At 30.5% G+C, this 22,359-nt stretch overlaps 1 protein-coding gene across 1 annotated transcript; it reads right to left on the minus strand.

The window, feature by feature from the left end:
* Nucleotides 1–15,944: 15,944 nt before the first annotated feature.
* Nucleotides 15,945–19,594, minus strand: LOC114370415. Its single transcript, XM_028327764.1, has 2 exons — nucleotides 19,291–19,594; nucleotides 15,945–16,685 (listed from the first exon to the last, which is right to left on the minus strand). The coding sequence occupies exons 1-2, from the start codon at nucleotides 19,456–19,458 to the stop codon at nucleotides 16,137–16,139; spliced, it is 717 nt and encodes a 238-aa protein (XP_028183565.1). The 5' UTR covers nucleotides 19,459–19,594; the 3' UTR covers nucleotides 15,945–16,136.
* Between the last annotated feature and the right edge of the window lie 2,765 nt (nucleotides 19,595–22,359).

Here is a 22,359-nt window from a genome sequence, read left to right on the forward strand (position 1 = left end):
GAGATCATTAAGACCGATTTATGGAATGAAAAAGTGGCGCAACTTTTCAAGGGGACGAGCAAATCGATTAGGCCAACCATAACTCCAGAGTTGTATAAAGTGATTCACAAAATTAAAGCCAAGTTCGACACTACACAGAAGCCAATAAACTGGGTTGTTATCAAGCATATGTCTGGGACATTCTTCAGTGTCTTTTATTTTTGGCTTTCACGGGTTTTCAAACTTATTGAAACTAACTTCAAAAATTTAGGCATAAAAATTATCTCTCATTTATATATTTTATTTTTAATCGACGTGAATTTAGATTTTTTTTCCAAGAATGTATATAATGTTTTAAGGTTTCATGACTCGTTACGTACAACTACAAGGAAGTGAATTCTAGTACAGTAAATAATTATAAGTAAATGTGTTATGCTATTCTATATTTTATATATAGAAAAAAAAACTAGCTACAATTATGATAGAATTTAGCAAAATTTCAGGGGGTTGAGTGGAAAATTAAAAAGAATACCAACGCATATATTCTATTAAAAGGAGTACCAGAGTTCTTGGTTCGTATAATAACATTCAAAAAATTCTATTAAAAAGAGATTCATTTTAACGAGTACAAAACAATTCCACCATGTGAGTTTTAGTCTTCCAGATTATTTTTTGGAATAAGCGAACAAATTTTATAACTGGTACCGGCAGTACCTAAATAAACTTGTACAATTTGCAATTTCAAAACTGCTCGTGGAATCCGATTCAATGTTTGCAATTTCTCTCGTTGAGAATAGTTGCGCATCCACCCATAGCTGTTATCATCTTGTGAAGCAGATAAAGAGTTTTCTGTTGCTGGTGGTGTGTGGTGTGTTCTTCTGGAATTGAAGTATGTCCTGCGTGAAGCGAATTTCGTAGTTGCGGTTGATGCTCTTGCAAGGCCCATCTCATTAGAAGGGGACTGTCGTATTTATGATTTGAATCCTAACTTTATTCATATAAATGTTATTGCTGATGTAGCTTCGATTTCTTTCCCACTTGTGTTTTAATAAAATCTCTTCTCTTGGTGCCTTAGCCCAGTATTGAACCCCCCCCAAAAAAAATGTACAATATGATTAATAACGTATTTTCTCTTTCTAACAATTTTTTCTTATTTATTAAAATCCATGCAATTTTCTTTAATTTGAAAATATGATCCACCTATTAGGACATACGATACCTATATTTAGTAGAATACATATAAATTTTACACAAATGTATTACCAAAAATACTACTAACATTTATCTCTTGTATACACATGTAATTAATTTTTAATTATTCAGGTTTCATGTAACTTGTTGCAAAGAAATTAGCTATGTTATTTTATAAATATGACTGGTTTCCCGAGTGATTTGTTGGCTTGGAGTTTAAATCTCAGACCTTAAGTTCTCCGCTCCAAACCAGCAACATCCAAAAAAAGAGTTAGTTATGTTACTTATGAATACGAGTAATGCTAAAAAAAAAAGAAGAAAGAAGAACTACCTATAATTATTATAGAATGAATTTGCCAAAATTTAAAAGGGTTGTTGGATGGAAAAAAGGAATGAAAATCATTTATGCATCGAAGACTTACAAGAATTTCAACTTATTCTATAAAAACTCTGACTCCCTAATTCTTTCATAAATGAATATTCTTCTTTGTATGTGGAGACTGGAGTTTCATTTTCATTCGTAAGTAAACGATTCCCCCGCAACCGCCGACCCCCCAAAAAGATAATGGAGAGAGTAGTTAACTAATTTAGCAAAAATTATAGGGGGTTGATGGATGAATAAAGAAGTCAAAACCACTCATATAAAAAAAAAATTGACTCCCTAATTCTCTTATAAATGGATATTCTTCTTAGCAAATGAAGTTTCATTTTGATAATGTGAGTAAGCAATCCGCTGCCCAAAAAAAAATTACGGAGAAAGTTCAGAGTTTTGAGAAACACCATTCAAAGTTATAACCGCGTGAAGGTTAAAAAAATACATTTAAAATTTTGTTTACTATTTTATTTAGTTTTTCCCTCTCAAATCAAAATAAATTTTATTAACATTACATTTAAATTTTATGTTTATTATATTTTGTAACTTACCAGTTCTCCTACAACTTCATAAAGAAAATGCTAAATGAAAAAGTAAAACATGTAATGTCTAGGAAATTAATGTATAAAAATTTTGTTTTTATACATTAATTTTTAAGAATTTCAACTTATTCTTTTATGTTTTTTAAAATTTCATTTTGATATCTTTTTTTCATTTTTTGTTAAAAATATTAGTACTCCATCAATAATTTAAATTTTGATGGAACATTAAATATAAGTAAAATAATTAATTTAAAATAATGACAATTAAAATAATTAATTATTTCAAAATTTAAAATATTTATATCAAATTTTTAAATTTTAATATAGTAAGATTAAACTTTCAAAAGTATAAAACACTAAGATGAAAATTTTAAAATAGTTAATGTACAAAAATAAAACATTCGAAAATATAAATAATCAAAATATCTTTTAGTTAACTATAATTTATCTTCTTTTTTTTTTAAATTTTTCATCCCAATAAAAAAATCATTTTAGTCCCATAATTTAGCCCAATGTAGCACATACTCACATGTAAAGGATGTAAGCATAGTGATGCCCTAAGAGAAGGGCGTAACCAGAAAGCAAAGCCACCATGAGCTTTAACGCAAACTTGGACTTAACAAAACGCTAAATTGATGGCCAGTGGGTCGTCCACATTGGTGACACCCTTGCAGCACTTTCTGAGACCAAGCTCAACTTGGAAGATGTTGGGTATCAACACTCTCATAAATAAAATTATCCACATCTACAAAGGATTGTGAGAATACAACAAAGATTACACCGTAAGAAAAATAATAATAAACACAAGAATTTAACATGATTCGACACCTTTTGCCTATACCCATGGAATCCTCTCAAAAGTATTTCCTTATCATAAAAATGATTACAAGATTGTAACTCACCCCAAATAGTGTATCACTCTACAAACCTGAGTATTCCACTCAATGGTTACAAGAAATGATAACACTCTCATACAAAGATACTTTTCTCTCAACAAAGTGACTTTGTTTCACAATTTCACACACTCTCTCTACATGTGTTGTTTTCTCCACTAATTCTCTTCTCTATTTATAATGAAGATTGTCACCAACTATAATAAATAAATTCTGTTAGAAATTGAAATAAAAATAACTTCCAATACATCCATTCAAGTAAGCTTCATCTAGTAAATTATAATCTTTCATTTTGCATTTAAACGACCTAAACCTTAGTGAAAAAATTCAATTCTCACTATGTATTAAATGCACCTTATCTTTTGGTTTGGAACTCTACAGAAGATTCCCACGCAGTTTGCATCTGCAAGGTCCCTAAGTCGTTGAGTTGCAGCAAAAAGAAGCTTTCATCCCTTAGTTTGTGGGCCTCGGTCCATACCATCACTTCCATTTTGGTTTCATCATGACAGAGCAAAACAAGTTGGCTACAGCCAAAAGGGTCTTCAAACACCTCCTCCCCGACAACATGGTCCTATTCTAACAACGCATCTTGAGTTTTGACTCACATTGAAACCTTTTTCCACTTGATGTCAATTCCATTTATAATCTCCATACCTTCTCCTATGTCCTCACTGTTGATGGCTTGTTCTTGTTGGCTTTTGTAATGCTTCTCAATAGTGCCAACCCTGATGTAGGATTCTCTTACTTCTTCATTGTGAAACTCAGGATGCCCCTATTTAATGCTGCTGGTGAAGAATTTACCAACAATGCTCTTATCAAGGAATAGTTTTAAAGTTTGAAAGCCAAATCCCCTTTTATGTTCTTATATAAGCAGATCAATGGAGTCAACCACAACGAAATTGAATCAGATGGTATGGTTTGGGTTCAAATGTGCAAAGTTTTTGTAAACAACGCTGTCCAATTGTCAAGTTTGAAGAACTCCCTAAATAACCTAGCACTAGAAGCACAACATCATTTGTTGGATCTCATGTCCCATTTGATTGTACCTAAGGGTGGTGAGTCTGAACCAGTGTCTCAATCGGAGTCTCAAGCTAAAGCTCAGGTTCAAAATGAGAATAAGGCTAAAGCTCAGGTTTTGTTGGTTAAATCTGAGGCTCAAAGTCACAACACCCTACACTCCATAACACAATGGTCTAGCAGATAGAAGAAACAGAACAATACTTGATATGGCAAGGAATTTGCTTAAGCAGAAAGGCTTGCCACATAACTTCTAGGGTGAAGCAGTAGCTATTGCAGCTTACTTGCTCAACAAGTGTCCTAACAAGAGACTAAAGGAAAAAGTTCCTAAACAATATTGGTATGAAAGAAAACCATTGGTGAGTCATCTCAAAGTGTTTGGTTCCCTATGTTACAAACACATTCCTGATGCAAAGAGAAAGAAACTGTAAGATAAGAGTGAGCCTATGATTCTAGTTGGCTATCATCCAACTGGTGCATCAGGTTATATAATCTTGTAAAACAGAAAATTGAAGTCAGCAGAGATGTGATTGTGATGTGTAGAACATATCCTATCATACTTTCTCGTCACTCGTCACCTAAAAGCCATGTTCATTAGTGGATACTTAGTAGACTACAACAAATTAAAAACCAGAATTACACTGGATAAATGACACGAAAACAAAATCTTAAATGTATTCTTTTTTATTAGTTTTAAATATATTCTTTATTTTTGTAATACATCCGGTCTATATATAAAACTTTTTTCACTTCCTTCTTATAAGACTTTGTTTAAATTATTTTTTCATTAATTGTTTTCTAATCAAATATCTTTTGCTATTTTACAAGTTTTGTAGTTAAATTAATACACAATAATACTATAAATTAATATGATAAAAACATTCTCTCCCTTGTCAGAATTAGAGTAAAAATGAAAAAAAAAACCTTTCGTCTTCCATAACCCCCCTCAATGCCCATCTCCTTTATCTTTTCTGTCCCAAAACCTTGGGTGCCAACCTTGCACCAGCACCAGAACCAAAGCACCAGCACCACCACCAGCACCACCACCAACCAAAGCACCAGGACCAGAACCAACATCTAGTGTGCCAACCTTGCAACCATATCACCATCGTCACCAACCAAACCGCCACCAACCACCAACCACCCGCAACCCAAGCCACCATCACCAATCAAACCACCAACGCACCATCGACACGCTAAGCACATTTTTTACATAACAAATTTAGAACAAAAATAAGCAAAATGTCTTCAGCTTTACACACAAATAAATCATCCAAGCAATCAACACCAAACATGAGCTCTCATGTTCGACTTCAACCAACAAATCACACATTATTGACTAAATGGCATAAAATCATTCAAGCATGCAACGTTTTGAAAGCAACAATGTCAACATAGAATGAATCAAATAAGGAATGAAAATAAAATTAAACCTCTAACGCCAAATGAAAATGAGGGTTAGGCAACAACGTCCGAGAGCAGCGTCGACTGAGACCAGCAAGAGACACCGGGGTGAGAGTGTCATGGGCTTACCTATTGGCGGCGTGGGCTGATAATGGAGGCGCAATGGAGGCACGACGGTCATGGGCGCAAGACTAAGGCACGGGGTTGTGTTGTGGAGAGGAATTAGGGTCTTCTAATTGGGGGTAATTGGAATTTCTGACAGATCTGATTCCTTTGGGAAAATCTGTTGAAATTCAAAACTTTTTGATAGAATTAATCCTTTGAAAAAATCCATCAAAAATTCCAATATTTCCAACAGAATTTTATCCGTAGGAATTAGTCCATCGAAAATATCTTTTTTTGTAGTGAACAAAAGTGAAATTGAAGCTAGATGCTGCAAGTGATGATGATGAAGAGGTTGATCTAATTTTGTTTAAGCAATTAATTGGCTATCTAAGGTACTTATGCAATAGTAGACCAAACATTGCATTCTCTATTAGGTTGGTTAGTGGATACATGTCTGAGCCAAAGTCATTTGATGGCAGCCAAGACAGTTTTGACGTACATCAAAGGCATACTCGAGTATGGTGTGTTATTTCCTAGCAAGCTATTGCAGCAAGGGAATGAATTGATTGTTTATTCTGACTTTGATTCGTGTGGTAAGTCAAACAAGAATAACACTTCAGGTTACATATTAAAGTTCTTAGAGGCACCAATTTCATGGTGTTCTAAGAAGCAACCGGTGGTGGCACTCTCAACATGTGAAGCTAAGTATATAGCAAGGTCTTTTGCTACTTGTTAATATATATGGCTTGATTTAGTGTTGAAGGAATTAAAGATTGAAGTGAAAAAGTCAATACAGTTATTGGTGGATAACAAGTCTATTATCAATTTGGCTAAGAACCTAGTTTCCCATGACAGAAGCAAACACATTGAGACAAAGTTCCATTTTCTTCAAGAGCAACTCAATCATGGAAGAATTGAAGTCGTGTACTACAAGACAGAGATGCAGGTTGTTGATATACTAACAAAAAGCCTTGAAGATTGATAGATTTGTAAAGTTGAGGGAAGCATCAGGTGCTGTAAATAAAAGCTTTTGAATTAAAGGGGGTGTTAGTTACTGAATAACTAATAATTCAAAAAGTTAGTCAGGTTTGGAGGTAAGTTAGTTAATAACTAACTTGTGTTAATTGTGTTAGTTTGTGTGTGTATTCATTCCATATATATATGGAGTTGATGTAATCCAATTTATAGAGTTTCAATACCATTCATTCTTCATCATTCTCTCTAAACATTGTGTGAGTAAATCTTCTATCACAACTTAGGTCCTAAATCTTTTTAGATTGTTCTTAATAATACTCTTATACTTTTCCAATATATTTAACTTCTACATAAATCATGAGCTTCTCTATGACCTTCTTTTCTATTCTAGAAATTTGTATCATATTTTAACAAACACATATATGTCATATAATTATATTGATTATACTTTTTTAATATAATCTGTTATATGACATTATAATTAATCCATGCTTTTACACCCTCGGCAGATTATATTATATCTAGTATAAATATCTTAGGGTAAACAAAATTGGGTTAATCTACCTGCAGAACTTCAAGACAGTCAATATGTGAATTCTTTTTTTACTATTTTCACCAAATAACTTTCTCCAAATAACTAGTTTTAACATAGTTCCAATTAAGCTCGTGAAATTTGTGGGATCCACGTAATCGATTATGCTCCCACATATAACTGATTATGTGTGGTTCAAGAGGTAAGTTTCAAGATGCTACAACTAAAAGCCATGAACTTCTTCCCATTTCAGTGAATACGTTTTTATAAAGTGGGTCACATATGTGCAATTTTGAAAAGTTTTCTTGTTATTTCTTGTGTATCAAACAAATGAAGCTTCCAACAAGAGGACTCCCTTTGCGTTTCAACATGAGACTCTAAACCAGAACTCTCTTACATATCGATTCTTTCATTTAGTTTTCTCAAACTACATATCATGATATCAACAAAATTAATTTCCAATGCATAAAAAGTAAAACCTATCAAACTCTAAGAAGACACAAATTTAGCCATCATTTTCAATCCTTTTCTTTTCTTTGGCCCATACTGATTCAGCCATTATATCAGACACATCTTTTTTCCCATTTCGCTTTTCTTTGAGGTTCGTCCAATGTGTGGACCCTGATAAAATGGTCGCTTTATTTATATTATGTTCTTGCGAATGCGTGGGTCAAATGTGAGATTATTTTAATTTTATCGGAGATTTTGAATTTAAATTTTAAATATATAATTACATTAAATATTTTAAGATGATATTTTATAATTTATAATAATCTAACTAGGATTATCCTCACATCTAAACCAAAACAAAAAGAAGAAACATGGTAGCGGGACCCCCCCCCCCCCCCCCCCCCCTTTTTCTTCAGTATTTACACAACAGAATCCTTAGATTAAGATCGTGTCTTGAGATAAATCAACCTTAAAACACACATTTGAAATCTGTGCCCTCTGATCATCATCCAACAGTCACAAATGCTTTAACGTGTAAATCCGTATAAAAGTGATTGCACCCGATCCACTTTGAGTTCAAATTCTCTGTAGTGATATTTTTACTGAATGAGATTTTAGTCATTAAAATCATTTATTTTATTTTTAAAAATATACTATAAACTAATATTTAAAAATTATGAATAGATCGATGAGATGAATTCAATTTACCTTCTCATATTAAATTCGAGAATCATATCCATCCCCATGTACAGAAATTTTGCTTAGTGTTGTTCGTTTATGAATAATTGAATATGCAAGTAGGGATGAACCATAGTCCGCTGAAGCATCCATAGAATCTATGACCTATATATTGACATGACTGCACAACTTACATTGATGGACAGATTTGGGAGGCTCAGAATGCACAAGCTGACTGATAAGTGATAAATGCTTGGCCCACTTTGGATGGCTCCTCGTGTAGAAAAAGTTCAACATATGTTCACGCATGCATATTATTTGCACATTAGTACGGAAATATTCACATTTAAATATGCTTTTCTATCAGCAAAAAACATAAATACACCTTGATAACTTTATGCATATGACCTCCTCCTCTATCAGCAAAAAACATAAATACACCTTGATAACTTTATGCATATGACCTCCTCCTCTATCAGCAGTTAACTCGGACTTTGAATTTCAGCTCTTACCATATATATATTGTAGCTTTTTAATCAATTTTCGATTGGTCAAAGAAAATGACAATAAAAGAAAGGGACAGTTAACATTTTTAAACTCAATATAAGCATTATAACTACTTTAGCTATTTAGCAGATAATAATTATCAATAGAATTGCACTTATCTCATATGTATACTGGCTAAGGGGAAATATTGCTACCTGCTTCAATGACTGAGCCTAATTGTGGCACTTACATGAAAAGAAGAGAGTCCAATATAGCCAAGGCCAACTTGCCGACAAGAACATGAGTCATATATATATATATATATATATATATATATATGATGCTCATTCACTTGGCTAATGCCGGCAAGTCATCCTTGGCTGCACTACACTCTCTGCCTCTTCGTGCAAGTTCTTCTTAGGTGGTTATATGCTGCTCATTTTCTGCATTCAATCATGCAACTAACACACTAAGGTTGTATGTGTATTTATAAGGTTCTAGTATATTATGTATAAACCTAACTTCTAAAAGTAGCAAGTAGCCTTATCTGTCAATCAAGAGCCATACTGAAAAAGCAACACCGCTGGATTGCCATATTGCCAAATTCATCCAAAAAACTTGCTTGATTGAGTATAGCAGATAGGGGACCAAGTCAAGAAATTTTGGGCCCACTTATTACCTTTTTGTGTCATCCATATCCAGGAGGTTATGGAAAAGAGAAAGATAGGAATCTTTCATTGGCCTTTGTGTGGATAAAGATGATCATTTATATTATCTCCATTTTTGTCATGAAGCTTGTTCTTGTTTGCTAGGTGCCTATATGGGAAAAAAGTAATAGGAGCATACGATTTGATATTGACCCATGACAAGTTGGAATCCCTAAAATAAAGGGATGGTGAGAGGGTTAATAGTGGATCGCATTTAAATTTCATGGCCACAAGTATCATATATAATGTAGGACATAATATGCAAAAACAGTGCTTTGTTGTATTACAAAGCATTAATCTGTGTTAAGCGAATTAATCTTATTATGGATAAAGTTTATGACAAGACGTTTCCTTTTGATTTCAATTTCGGATCATTGCTTGAACTTTTTTTTCTTTATTAATTATGCTTTAAACCAAAAGGCTTGTTTGCAGCAAATGAATTAGATTTAGATAACCTTTTTAGAGAACACATTATTTTAATGTTTCTTTTTTTATGATATTTAACCTTTCTCTAGTATGCGTGAATAATTAATTGAGACATATATTACCTTTGAGCGAGATTTGTTTCATGATTGAGCAATACTTCTCTACTTTTGCAACATGCCAGGTACATAATACGAAGCATCCATGCAAAGAAAAGTCAGAAAAATTGTTTATGTAAGTATCATAAGTAAATATGGGCTTATGTTATGGGAATATAAAGCTTCAAAGTTTGAAGGATACTAATTTTGAAAAGCGAGGTAACATCACGTATGAATGTGCGGAAGCTGTAATAAAGTTCTATATATGACTTCTATCTTCTTGTACGTATATTTAGAAAGAACTGAGACAACGTGTAATAGTCAAAGCCAGCATATCTAATTAAACTTGCTTTAACAAAACAAATTATTCTGTAACACACCTCAGCAAATTAAAATGACAGCAAAGTCAACAAAGTGAACTTCTCTTTGAAGTTACTCTAATCGAACTCCATATGGACGTGTCTAGAACATGTTCCCTAGCTAGTTAATCAATGTGTCACGAATTTTCACTTTTTATATATGTTAATTAACTAGTACTAAACATGTCCAATAATGTGTTTGACTAATGTCTACGTCAGGAAAGCGTTTGCAACACACACACACACCCCTCTTCTGTTTCTTCTCAAAGCTAGCTATATATACCTATTCCCGTCCCTGCTCCTTAAATATGCTTAATTAGAATGTTAATTTGATCTCCATGCAAAACTTTGAGCTCATATTGAGTTCCTAAACATTGTTGTATGGAGGTTAGGAGAAAGCCATCATTTTGACCTAAATATTAGTCCACAAAGTTTTCATGTCCTGCGTGCAAATTTCTTGAAAAGCAAAAGACAAGAAATAGAATAGTACAATTAAATAACCAAAGGTTATAGGCCATATGTTTCCCCTCTTGTCTATGTTGATTTAATGTCTGCTAGACATATTTAAACCATTTAGACTCGTGATTATTGGTTTTAGCTTTAGGGGGCCTTTATGATACATGCCTCGCCTAATAAGTTAATCTTTCAGATTTGATCAACTTTTAGACATTAACTTGTCATCACCATTAATTGATAGAGTCCAAGTACTGTCCTCACCAAAGTATGATTAAATTATTTTGTAAGTTTCTCCACAATCGGGACCTAACATGTCTCCAATATTGATAACTCTCAAAATCTCTAATATATAGTTATATACCAAGTGGTCTGGTCATGCAACTTGAAATGTTGTACAAATTCTTACACGCAAGTTGAATCCACTACGGCCAATTAGCAATTACAATGTTTACTGACATACATGAAAAATTGAATATTGTAGCAGGAACATTGCAGAAGAAAGGGAAATATCAAGGAATCTAACATATGAGCCAAACGTTTTTCTGATCTTAATGATAGGCGTCCATCAATGAAAATATATAATGGGGGACCCATTAGGATGGTTTTTGATACCTTTTGTTGAGGGCAACCATGATGGAGAGGTAAGTTCTGTCTCCTTGTTTCTTGATGCATATCTACTTTGTGGCCCAAGTGCTTTCACGCTTTTCATAGTGCTCAAAAAAGTCTGAGGTAGCATCCATCATCACCATAACACTGGACCATATATAACTATAGTTATCATCGGGTTATCTCAATAATACTACTACTTCTCAACCATCATTATTCATTCCCCTCACCGCACCGCATATGTTTGTCCCTTATTATATATAGTTTGAATCTAATATCAGAACACTTTCAAATGCACCAAAATTCTCATATCTAGTAGCCCATACTTCACATGACCTGCTTTCGGTGGTTTTGTTTGGTCTGAGAATATGTTTGTTTCTTATAAGATGGAGAAGAGATATAAGAAAGCACTGAATATTTTGCGGCTTGCATAGTTCACACTACACACCATGGGCATCTACAGGAAAAGAGAAATGCTAGTAACAAATACCCATGTTTTATTATATATGTTGACTGAAATTATTATAGAAATTAGGTTTTTACTTTTTGCTTGTTGATTATTTTTTACTTTTATAATTTTTAATAAATTATAACTAATAATAAAGTATATGTTAAAAATGGTGTGTTGTTAACCCTCTCGATATGAAAACATGACCTTCTCAAGTCATTTTTTTTATATAAACAAAAGAAATTTATTAAAATTGAGTACAAGGAGGTACTTGAACCATATACATCAACCTGAATATTTTGAATACATGACAATAAGTCTTCATACACCATTATGAAAAGGGAAAAGAAACATTTTCAACCTTTGAGCTAAACCAATGCCAAGACCTCACCTTATTTCTGTGTATTACAAGAACTTCTAAATGGGTCATGTTTGCAATGTGATTCCCAAAATCATTTAGGATAAATAAAAGTGTGCATCACAATTGATGCCTTGAAGAAAAATAATATGGAAAGGTTGAGTTGAATGTACCAAAAAGGAGGGTGATGTTATTTATCAACACCCTATACTCACAAGGCATGATAGTGTTGAATACGAATTCCAAAAACTTTAAAACGAAAAAGATGTAGCATATATATTCTCCATCTTCGCCCAATATCATAGTGTTGCCTATTGAGTTATATGTTGCACCAGTTAGATCCAATGATGAGATCATAGCTTGCTCGCATCAACCAAAATTCATCAACCAGATCATGACAAGTTTGAGTCAGCCAAAGTCAACGACTAGTTCCAAAGACGAGACCGTCACTAATTTGACTTAACCATGACAAAAATTATAGATAAGTGAGTCTCGTGATTGCTACTAGTTTGTTTCACTATATTGTATTTTTTATTGTTTCATATTATGATAGACTTATTTTGTATTTGAATTGACAATGACATCCATGTATGTGCATAATTTATTTTCAAAATTCACCACACAAAATATGAAAAAAGTATTTTTGATCTCACCTTTTCATTTTGTGTGGTGAACAACAAATACGTGTTTTTGTAGAAGGTATTTTTGTCACAAATACCCGAAAGGGTGTATACATAGACAAATATGGGGTGTCATTAACAAAACACAAACAGTATACAACTAAAAGCCCTTTTTTATGTTGAAAGCCTGGAACCAACATTCTAAGTACTACAAAAAATATTGTTACTTGGTTCTATTTGAAGTGTTTAAGTTTGTAACATAAAATTAAAAAAAAAAAAAAAAAGATACAATAATTTTGTTAAAAAAATATTTTTATTATATTATTTATTTATCATAATTAATTTTTATCATTTATTATTCTTCACTTTTTCTTTAATTTCATGATAAAGATATAAAGTAATTGAAAAATGCATGAAATAAGGGTACATATAATTGATAGTAAAAAATAATTAATATTGTATTAAACTTTTAAAATGAAAAATAGAAAACAAAATCTTTTAAAAATCTGACACTTAGAAAATAAATTAAGATAATATAATCTTTGATCCTTTATAAAAGAAACAAATATGAATTTTTTTCTTAATTATAAGAAATATAGTACTTCTTTCAATTGTATCACTTTTTAATTTTATTTTATACTGTGAAATCTATTAATGAAATATTCATTCATTTCCAATGAAAGTAAAAGTATTATTAATTTATTAACAATATAAGTCATATATATACTCATTGATTGAAAGAAATATATTTCCCACGGATAAAAAAAAGAAAAAATATTTCTTAAAATATATGAGTAATGTCATTAAATAATAACTATCACTTAAATCATTTAATTCTACTAGTATTTTTAGATTAAATTTTGTTTTAATATTATTAACTAAAATTAACTAACTTAACTATTTTTATTCATCTTGATATACTATTATATATATTGTTTCTTATAAGAATAAATGCAGTAATAAACATTTTCACCATGGTAGTTCTCATCCTTAATGCATTGGGCACGGGTTGGAAAAAATTGGAATGTCCAGTTTAAAAATCTCACCAATCATCATAGATGTTCCTATCTTTGATATATTGAAATTTGAGAAAATTAGACTGATATTCCTTGAAATTTTGTGAGATTGTATAGACTCCTTCTGTTTTTCTTTTTTTAATGTTTATGGCAATTTTACAGGAGGACACAATGTAATATTTTTAAATAATTAAATAAATTAATGTAATGTAGAAAGATGTTATAGTAATATTTTTCAAAGAATCATAGGAGTTAATGAAGGGATGGATCTACGTTGTGGCCTTTGGAAGCATTTGCTCAAACTAACTTTAAAATTTTTCTTAACGTAATATACATGTGTAACCATAAATTATTCCTTAATGACGGATCCATATTTTTTTTAATGAAATAGTTTATAGTATTTTCATAGAGAAAAAGTATTATAAGCTTTTATAAAAATACACAATCTTATAATAAAAAATTAAAATATTTAAGCTTTTACACATTTAAAAGAGTAAAATTAGTATCAATTTATTTTTTCTTTTATCTTTTATAATTTTTTATATTCTTTTTTAAAAATAAATTTTATGAAAACAACATGTATGAAAACAAAAATAATAATTATTTAATATATTCAAGTAAACAATTTTCTTTGTGGAACAATTATTCCATAGTCACCAACGTACATCTGTCCATGTCCGTAATTTAAAATGTAGTATAAAAAATCAATGTATATTATGAGTTATATCCCCCACAAATTTATGAAACATATATGAGTATTGTTCCCATAACATAATTTTTTTGGATTTGTTACTGGGTTAATGGATGGGTGGAAAATATAGGAGAATTTTGTGTTATCTCACAAAATCTTAGAGAACGTCAGTTAATTATTAAATATTAAAATAAAACAAAAGCTGAGATTTCATCTGGTTTTTTCAAAACTGAACCTTGCAAATCTCGGCTAGCTTAAGTGCCAATAGTTCTCGTCATCTTCCAACCTTGCCTCAGAATTCAGGTGGGATCTATTGCATATAACCCAACCAGCCAATAATGCACAAACTAGCTAGATACTGTGGAAATAAATATTCCCCTCACTGTTAATTGCAAGTGTGCAACTTGAATAAATTATGTTTCGAAACTACGTATAGCGTGTATATAATTATTAAAAAGGAGCGAGAGATAAAGAGAGAATTAAGAAAAAGTAATAAATGTAATAATTAAGTAGTATGATTTATTTTATAAGCCAAAGAAAGAGTATATATATATTAGATGATAGAAAGGTACCAGCAGTACCACTGTACCAGTAAATACAAGGAGCATTATACACGAGTTAGGTTGATGAAGGGAACCAACAACTGGGATACCATCCTATAACTCAGTACATGCATCAGAAATAACAGTAATCTCAAAGCCCAAAAAAAAAAAAAAGCAGTGAAAGATGTAAAACAAATGAAGAAAATAAAATGTAAAAAAAAAAAAATAGAGTTGTGTGCAACCTATATCAGCATTTGTTTAGTTGTACAGGTTTAATTAAGCTACCAATTACATAGATTTATATTTGACCAAGGCCTGATTTTATGTTATAACCTTAGTAATAATTCTTATATGTTTTATGTAATTACTTTTTAGCTGTACAGGTTTAAGCTACCAATTACATAGATTTAAAGACAAAAAAACATATTTAAATCACAACTTCATTTTTATTTATGTTCTTATGTATAGCTTTTAATTTTATATATAAAAAGATTCTGGAAAGAATTGTCTATTTTTCCAAATCCTATTTGGTGGAACTACACGCACATTTATTAAAGTTTTATTTGTTTATGAAAAGTAATGAACGTGTAATAATAAAGCTTAGATCGGAACATTCATTCTCTTAAACAAAGATTTGGTGATCTAAACTTGTGGTTCACGTTAACCAGCCCTTATTAATCTGGCAACTAGTCCGGACAAGTTAAGGAACAAAACTGCAGGGTTGGTATAGCTTGTATCTAACATTATTATTGTTATTTTAGTGAAAAATCATTTTTATACAACAAATTTCCACTACGAAAGAGGCCAGGAGAGAAAAGTATGTGAGATAAGGTGAATAATGTAGTAATAAAGAGCGATAAAGAAGAAGAAAAAATATTATAAAAAAAAAATATTGAATGAGTAGTGCTAGCTAGTCTTTTTTTAGTGCCATAAGATAAAGCTTCCGTCAGGTTACAGCTAAAGGGTTAATAATGTTAATCATGCACAATGAAAGCTACGTTAGAAAAGCTAGTTGAATTATTATTTCATGAAACGCTTCAGCATGTACATGGCTGCTGTGCCAGTAAAATACAACAACTTTACGACTTTAAAGTTGTAACTGAAGCACACCTAATTAAAGACCTATATAAACATATTAATTACCTTATCTGTTTAATGTTTTGATCTAATAATTAGCTCAACACAGATCAAACATAGTCCTCCCCTTTGTCATTCTTGACGATCTTTCCCTTCCCATTATTATTCCCACAAACAAAGTCTAGGTTATAAAGAATCGGTAACATTGCCACAGAAGACAAGAAAACCAACACAGGCCCAAAGATCCAAAGCAGAAGAGGGAGTGCTGAGTAGAAAAGCCTGTTGCCAACAGTGCTCAGAATGGTTCCCTTCTCCAAAAGCTCAGTCAAATATTGAGGGGTCACTACTATTGAGGAGGACATGACATCTTGTGGTGTGCAAATGAGGATGCTCACTTGATTGAAAAACCTAATCGACAGGGTGTGACAGAAAAATGAGAATAAGAATATGGTTAAGAGTGTCACGTATTTAAGTGCTACCATGAATTCACTGTGGGCTCCATATATAGCGTCATTCAGAGGCTTCTTAACGCTGTAAGTGCTGCTTATCACAGCTGCCAAGCCTGCAGAGAGGAGAATGGAAGTTGTGGCCATGAGAGTTGATCCCATTATCATGTTACGAAGAGTTTGCACTGCTAGGATGTTCTTCTTTTCAATGTCCTGCCATGAACAAAATATTGCTCTGTCTTAATTATCCATGATCCATTTATATTCATACACTTTTATATATATATATAGAAATATAATAAGAACCAAAGGTTTATAACTCATGCTGTTCAACAACACCTCTTATTTTATATTCATACACTTAATCAATTAGAAATCATTTTAGATATAATTTTTAAAATAATTATTATTAAAATCAACAATTTTATAAATAATAATTTATAATTGAATAATAATATATTGTAATTAAGTTACGGTATATGGGATATAGAAACTAAGTTACATATTCATCACAACATCTACAGGTTTAGGTCATGTGTATTATGTGGACTATAACCTTATATATTTGAAGCATGCTTGATGAGAAGAAAAACAAAACGGATTCAGCGGCACCTAGCTAATATAATTTTTTTGAGTTTTAAAATCAAGCACATTTCCTTTCTTTTACCAAATATTTATGCGGTATATGTTGATTATAAGTATATATCCATGCACGCTTTCCTCAAAGAAAAAAGTAGCCATGCTTGTGCCGAACACATGGTTTTAATTAATTAACCTACAAAGAAAAATAGTACTACTGCTTAAGATCTAATTAATTAAAGCACAAACTCATATTCCTCAGGACAATTAAGTCTTCAAAAAGGGCGATCCACTTTGCGTCGTGGAGATTGTGGTGAGAAACGTGAATGACATCTTTTCTTTAAATCATTTTGCTTGTAATCAACACGAGACCACAGAAACAAAATGCGCTGTCGTTAACCCTACTTTATTTTATATGAAGTTACTAACCCACTTTTATATGAAAGTGATGGGCCATTCTCATAAAAAAATCCCAAATCCTAGGGCAGCCAGTTTTATGCAGATTCTCTCGAATATTCATATCTGTATGTTTGTCATTTAAAGATTCTAAACTGATAAACATCACGGCAAAGACAGGGCCCTGGAATCCATTTACTAAAGCAATATCTTAGAACCTGGTCCTGTTTGATTAATTATTGTTAATTTTACCTTAACCCTTTCACTCTGGCCGATTTTAAAAGTAATTTTAAGCATACGCAAAATATTCATAAAGTCTCTCTTCCCTCCAACCCCTCAAGCTTGAAGTGGAAGCTTGCTTGGCATTTGGACCTAACTCAGTTAAATTATTCTTAAAGTAATTATATATTTTGTTGGAACATTTCAACTTTGGAATTGAAAAAAAACAATTAGCAATGCGTTGAATCAAATAAGGATAAAAGGTATTTTACCTGTGTCTCAATTTTTTATCAAAATTAATTTTAGTCATTATATAATGATTTTGGTTCTTGTACTTTTTGTAATTGTTAAATTTTGTCTTTCTTTACTAAACTTAAGAACTAAGATGAGGGATAAAATTTATCAATTACAAAAAAATATAATCAAAATCATGGTTTTTAGAGTGTAAAAACTATAACCAATTTTAACCGAAAACTAAGGAACTTAAAACACATTTTACACATTAAATAAATTCTTTTATCTAAAAATATTTAAAACACAAAACTAAAGAAATAAACGTTGGAGTATAATTTAAATATAAAATAAAATATAATAACTAAGTATAAATAAATATTCCAAGAAGTATTTAAGCAAAAATTGTGAGTACTTCAAAGTGTAATATTAATGAATTAAAATCAACAAAATGAGAAAATATTGCAAATTAATACAAATACAATCAGAACATGACAACTTATATAATATAATTAGAACAACAATAACCAAGTTCATAATCCTTCATATATATATATATATATATATATATATATATATATATATATATATATATATAAGTTCTAACTTAATATGTTATATAATAATAAAAAAATTACAAATACAAACAACGTCAGTAAAATCGAATAAAAGATATAAAGTTCTCGGTAACCTTATTTGCAAGCTTAAAATTCTTACTTGGAAAGATTAACCCAAGATAACTTACGTTAAACAAATTTGAAAACTATTTTCTAATTATCCGAACAGTCAATTATATTCTAGACCAAAATATTCCAAGGACACATTACGTTTAACTTGCAAATATACTTTTTCACAAAACTTTATTAATTTATAGCGACATAGCCAGTGAAGAGTGCGGTTTTGATTGGCAACAACAGATCGATGATATCAAATTTTATCGCTAAAAAAATGTAAGACAGAGGTAGATCATAAATAAAAGTCGTTTGGTCATATCAATACCCCCAGATCCACTACTAGTACAAGATTCATGCTGCGTACGTATACGATCCAATAAGATTAATAATGGTTTCAATATTTGGCTCCAATCAGAAACAAATAAACTCTTCAACAAGGACAAAAAACAGAGTAGTTTAAAAGTTTAATTTAGAAATTGACTACTTAGCTTCTATTTAATACTCGAAATATTCAAAAAGATATATATGGAGAGATTATTAATTAGTATATATGATAATTCATATGAACATGGGATATATCCAGTTGTAGAATTAGGAATAGTTAGCTCCATCATATCCATGCCTTCACCAAAAGAAATTAAATAGTTAATGAGAAAAGAAACAATCAAATTATAATATTAATTTTTTTGTTAATGTTTTGATGGACAAGAGATCAATACCTTCAACATGGCAGGGACCCAGGAGCGTCTTCCATGAGTATTGATTCCGATTATGGTGGAAGAAGGCTGTGTTCGAACCTTATGCCACAACCAAACGTGATAACCAATGGTTATCAGAAATCCCAATGGTACCAGCACCACATCCAAATAATATTTCTTCCATTCCATGCTTCTTAATTATTTTCTTCAATTCACGTACTCTCGTGTTGTGTATGTGTGTGCTTCAGTGCTAGCTAGCTTCTCTACGCAATGACCCTTTGCAGATTCTTTCTCCTACCAGAATACAAGTTTGGTCAGTTTTGGACTAAGATGTTGCATTTATAAAGGAAAATGACGTGAGTGGGGATCATTTTTTTTGTAGACACGGTGTTGCAGAAACCACGATTTTTTTTTTATTTAGTATATATAATATATGCCAGATAGCTAGGGGAAATTATAATTGAAATATATTTATTATTAATTAAAAAAAATTTCAGAATAATTATTTGAGTGCCGAAAATAATATAATAAACCATGCACAATTATTAATTTCTCGGAAGTGGAACAATGAAATGGCAAAAAGATGCTGAGAACTAAACTTTTCTAATGCTCATGGTTACTGAGTGGTAGCGCTACTAATGGAGCTTAAGTTATTGCCATTTGATTATGAATATAAATAATTAATTACGCGCAAAGGTTTTTTTTTTTTCTCTTTTTTGGTTGTAGAATTAGGAATACATATCAAGAGTTACGCACACGAAGACGAATCTAAGTTGGTTAATTAAAGTTATAAAAAGGACCTGTTTAAAGTTACGTACACGAAGATAAACTTATATATTAACAATAATTAACTATAATCTTTAAGTAAATAGCCTTTTAATAATTTCTTCATTTTTTATATTTTTTTTTTTGCCATGTTTTCATTGTGGCGACTTTTTTTACTAAGTAAATAACATACAAACCTCTCATTGTGGCGGCTAAAAAAATAATTTATGATCATTTTTAATCATTATAATTGTTTTATTTTAAACTTGAAAAAGAAAAGTTGTGTTTTGAAACATGATTTCTTTATACATGAAATTGTCTTTCAAAAAATGATTTATCCATTTTTATATTTTTTTAAGAATCTACCTATTTTAGTAACTAATTGAAAAAATTATATCATTTTGATAAATAAATAAAAAAGGCTAGCTCAAAGGATTGGAAAAAGTAACACCAGAATGTTTGCGCCATTTGGTTTATTTGAAAATTAATATTCTCTAGTTAATGAGGTTTGCTTGATTTACTATTTTCAATGAGGTTTGATTTGAACTTAATGAGGTATAAACCACTTGAGGTCGAGTGAATCAGATCCACGTACGTTAGTTTATATTAATTTCCATTAATCAGCAACTTCATCTAAGGCACGTTTCTTAGTGGGGGAATGATGCAAATCAACCTAATATAAGACACACAAAAAAAAAAACGATGTATTGCGATAGTCCAAGAAATAACTAGGTAATATAGAATTGTAGGGCATGATGTCAGAATGTGCGTTTTAAATTTTATAGTAAATAAAAATTATCATTTCCTTTCTCATTATGTAAGAACGTTCTAATATTCCTTTCAATAAATTGGGGAAGCTAACTTTTAAAGTATTTATAAGTTTAAGATGCGGGTATGTCCTTAAAAAAAATGTGCTAGCTCTTCTCATTTCAAAATTAAAATACTTATATATTTAAATTCAAGTCACGATATTTTCAATAAACATGATAAATAATCCTGTACTTGTGGGTACTCGTACTCATCCAAACTGAATAGGAAGTATTTATTTTAACTGTATATGGGTATTATTAGAATTATTTAAGGAAGATAAAGATGAGTGTGAAATTATACTTGTATTCATACTCGTCAGTATTATATTTTTTTATAATTTTTTGTCATAATATATATAATAAATATTAAGGATTTTATTTTTATAACTTTTGAAAATATAAATCAATTAGTTTAATAGTTAAATAATTAAATAAAAAATTTGAAAATATATATTTAACTAAAAATATAATTGAATTATTAAATTTTTTAAACTTTTATTTCTTTATTATTCATTATATTTATATATTATTTGAATTAAAATATAATTAAATATTAATATACCAAAATCTGATAAAATTCAACAGGGATAAAAATAAATATTAAAATTTTAAATTTATCTCTTTTATTCTTGATCCGTGATCTGTCTCGTTTTAATTCCTAGCTGCCAATTGTCATTAGTGACTGCCGACCTTGTGAATGTGCTTGACAATAATTTCAAATCTTATTTTTATAAATTAACATATTGGCGTGATTTACATAAGCAATATATCAATAAAGGCAAAAAGAGTCTTGCTGGTCAGCTAGTAACTAATAGAATTAATAATCACTTAACAGAATAACAGTGGACTAAACACACGCTAATCCTCCCCACCAGTTGGACTGTGTGTGTTCTCAAATCCTAACATGGTAATAAAACAAGGAAAGGAGTATCTATGGAAAGGCTTGGTGAAGACATTGAACTAATTATGTATATTTCGCTTATAAATTAAATATTTTTATCTAATATTTTTAACTAATATTATTTAAATTTTAAAATATCAATTCAATGAAATAAAATAATTATTAGTTATTTCATAAAATTAATAGTTAACTGACCTCTATACACTTTTGAATTTATAACTTTAATTAACACCAAATTTAAAAATTATAAACTTTTTATTATAAAATCATGTTAAAATTTTCTGATGAAATTTTTAAAAGAAGATAATTACTAAACAAAAAAGCATATTTCAAAATTTTAAATTCATTTCTATTTAATTTTTACTAATATAAAAATAATTACTAAGAAGATGTTTTAAGAATATATATCGTGGAGTTATTCCAATTTTATTATTAGTTTTAAAAATTCAAAATTTAAATATATAGTTGTATTAAATATTTATATTTAGAGAAATTTTTCATCATTTATAATAATCTTCCACAATTCAAGCTAGATTCTCTCTTATAAAAAAAAATACTTATGTTCCCAACCAATATGTATATATATTGGTCCTATTTATCAGTATCATACATGAT

Source organism: Glycine soja, chromosome 10 (genome assembly GCF_004193775.1).
Source record: "Glycine soja cultivar W05 chromosome 10, ASM419377v2, whole genome shotgun sequence".
NCBI lineage: Eukaryota > Viridiplantae > Streptophyta > Magnoliopsida > Fabales > Fabaceae > Glycine > Glycine soja.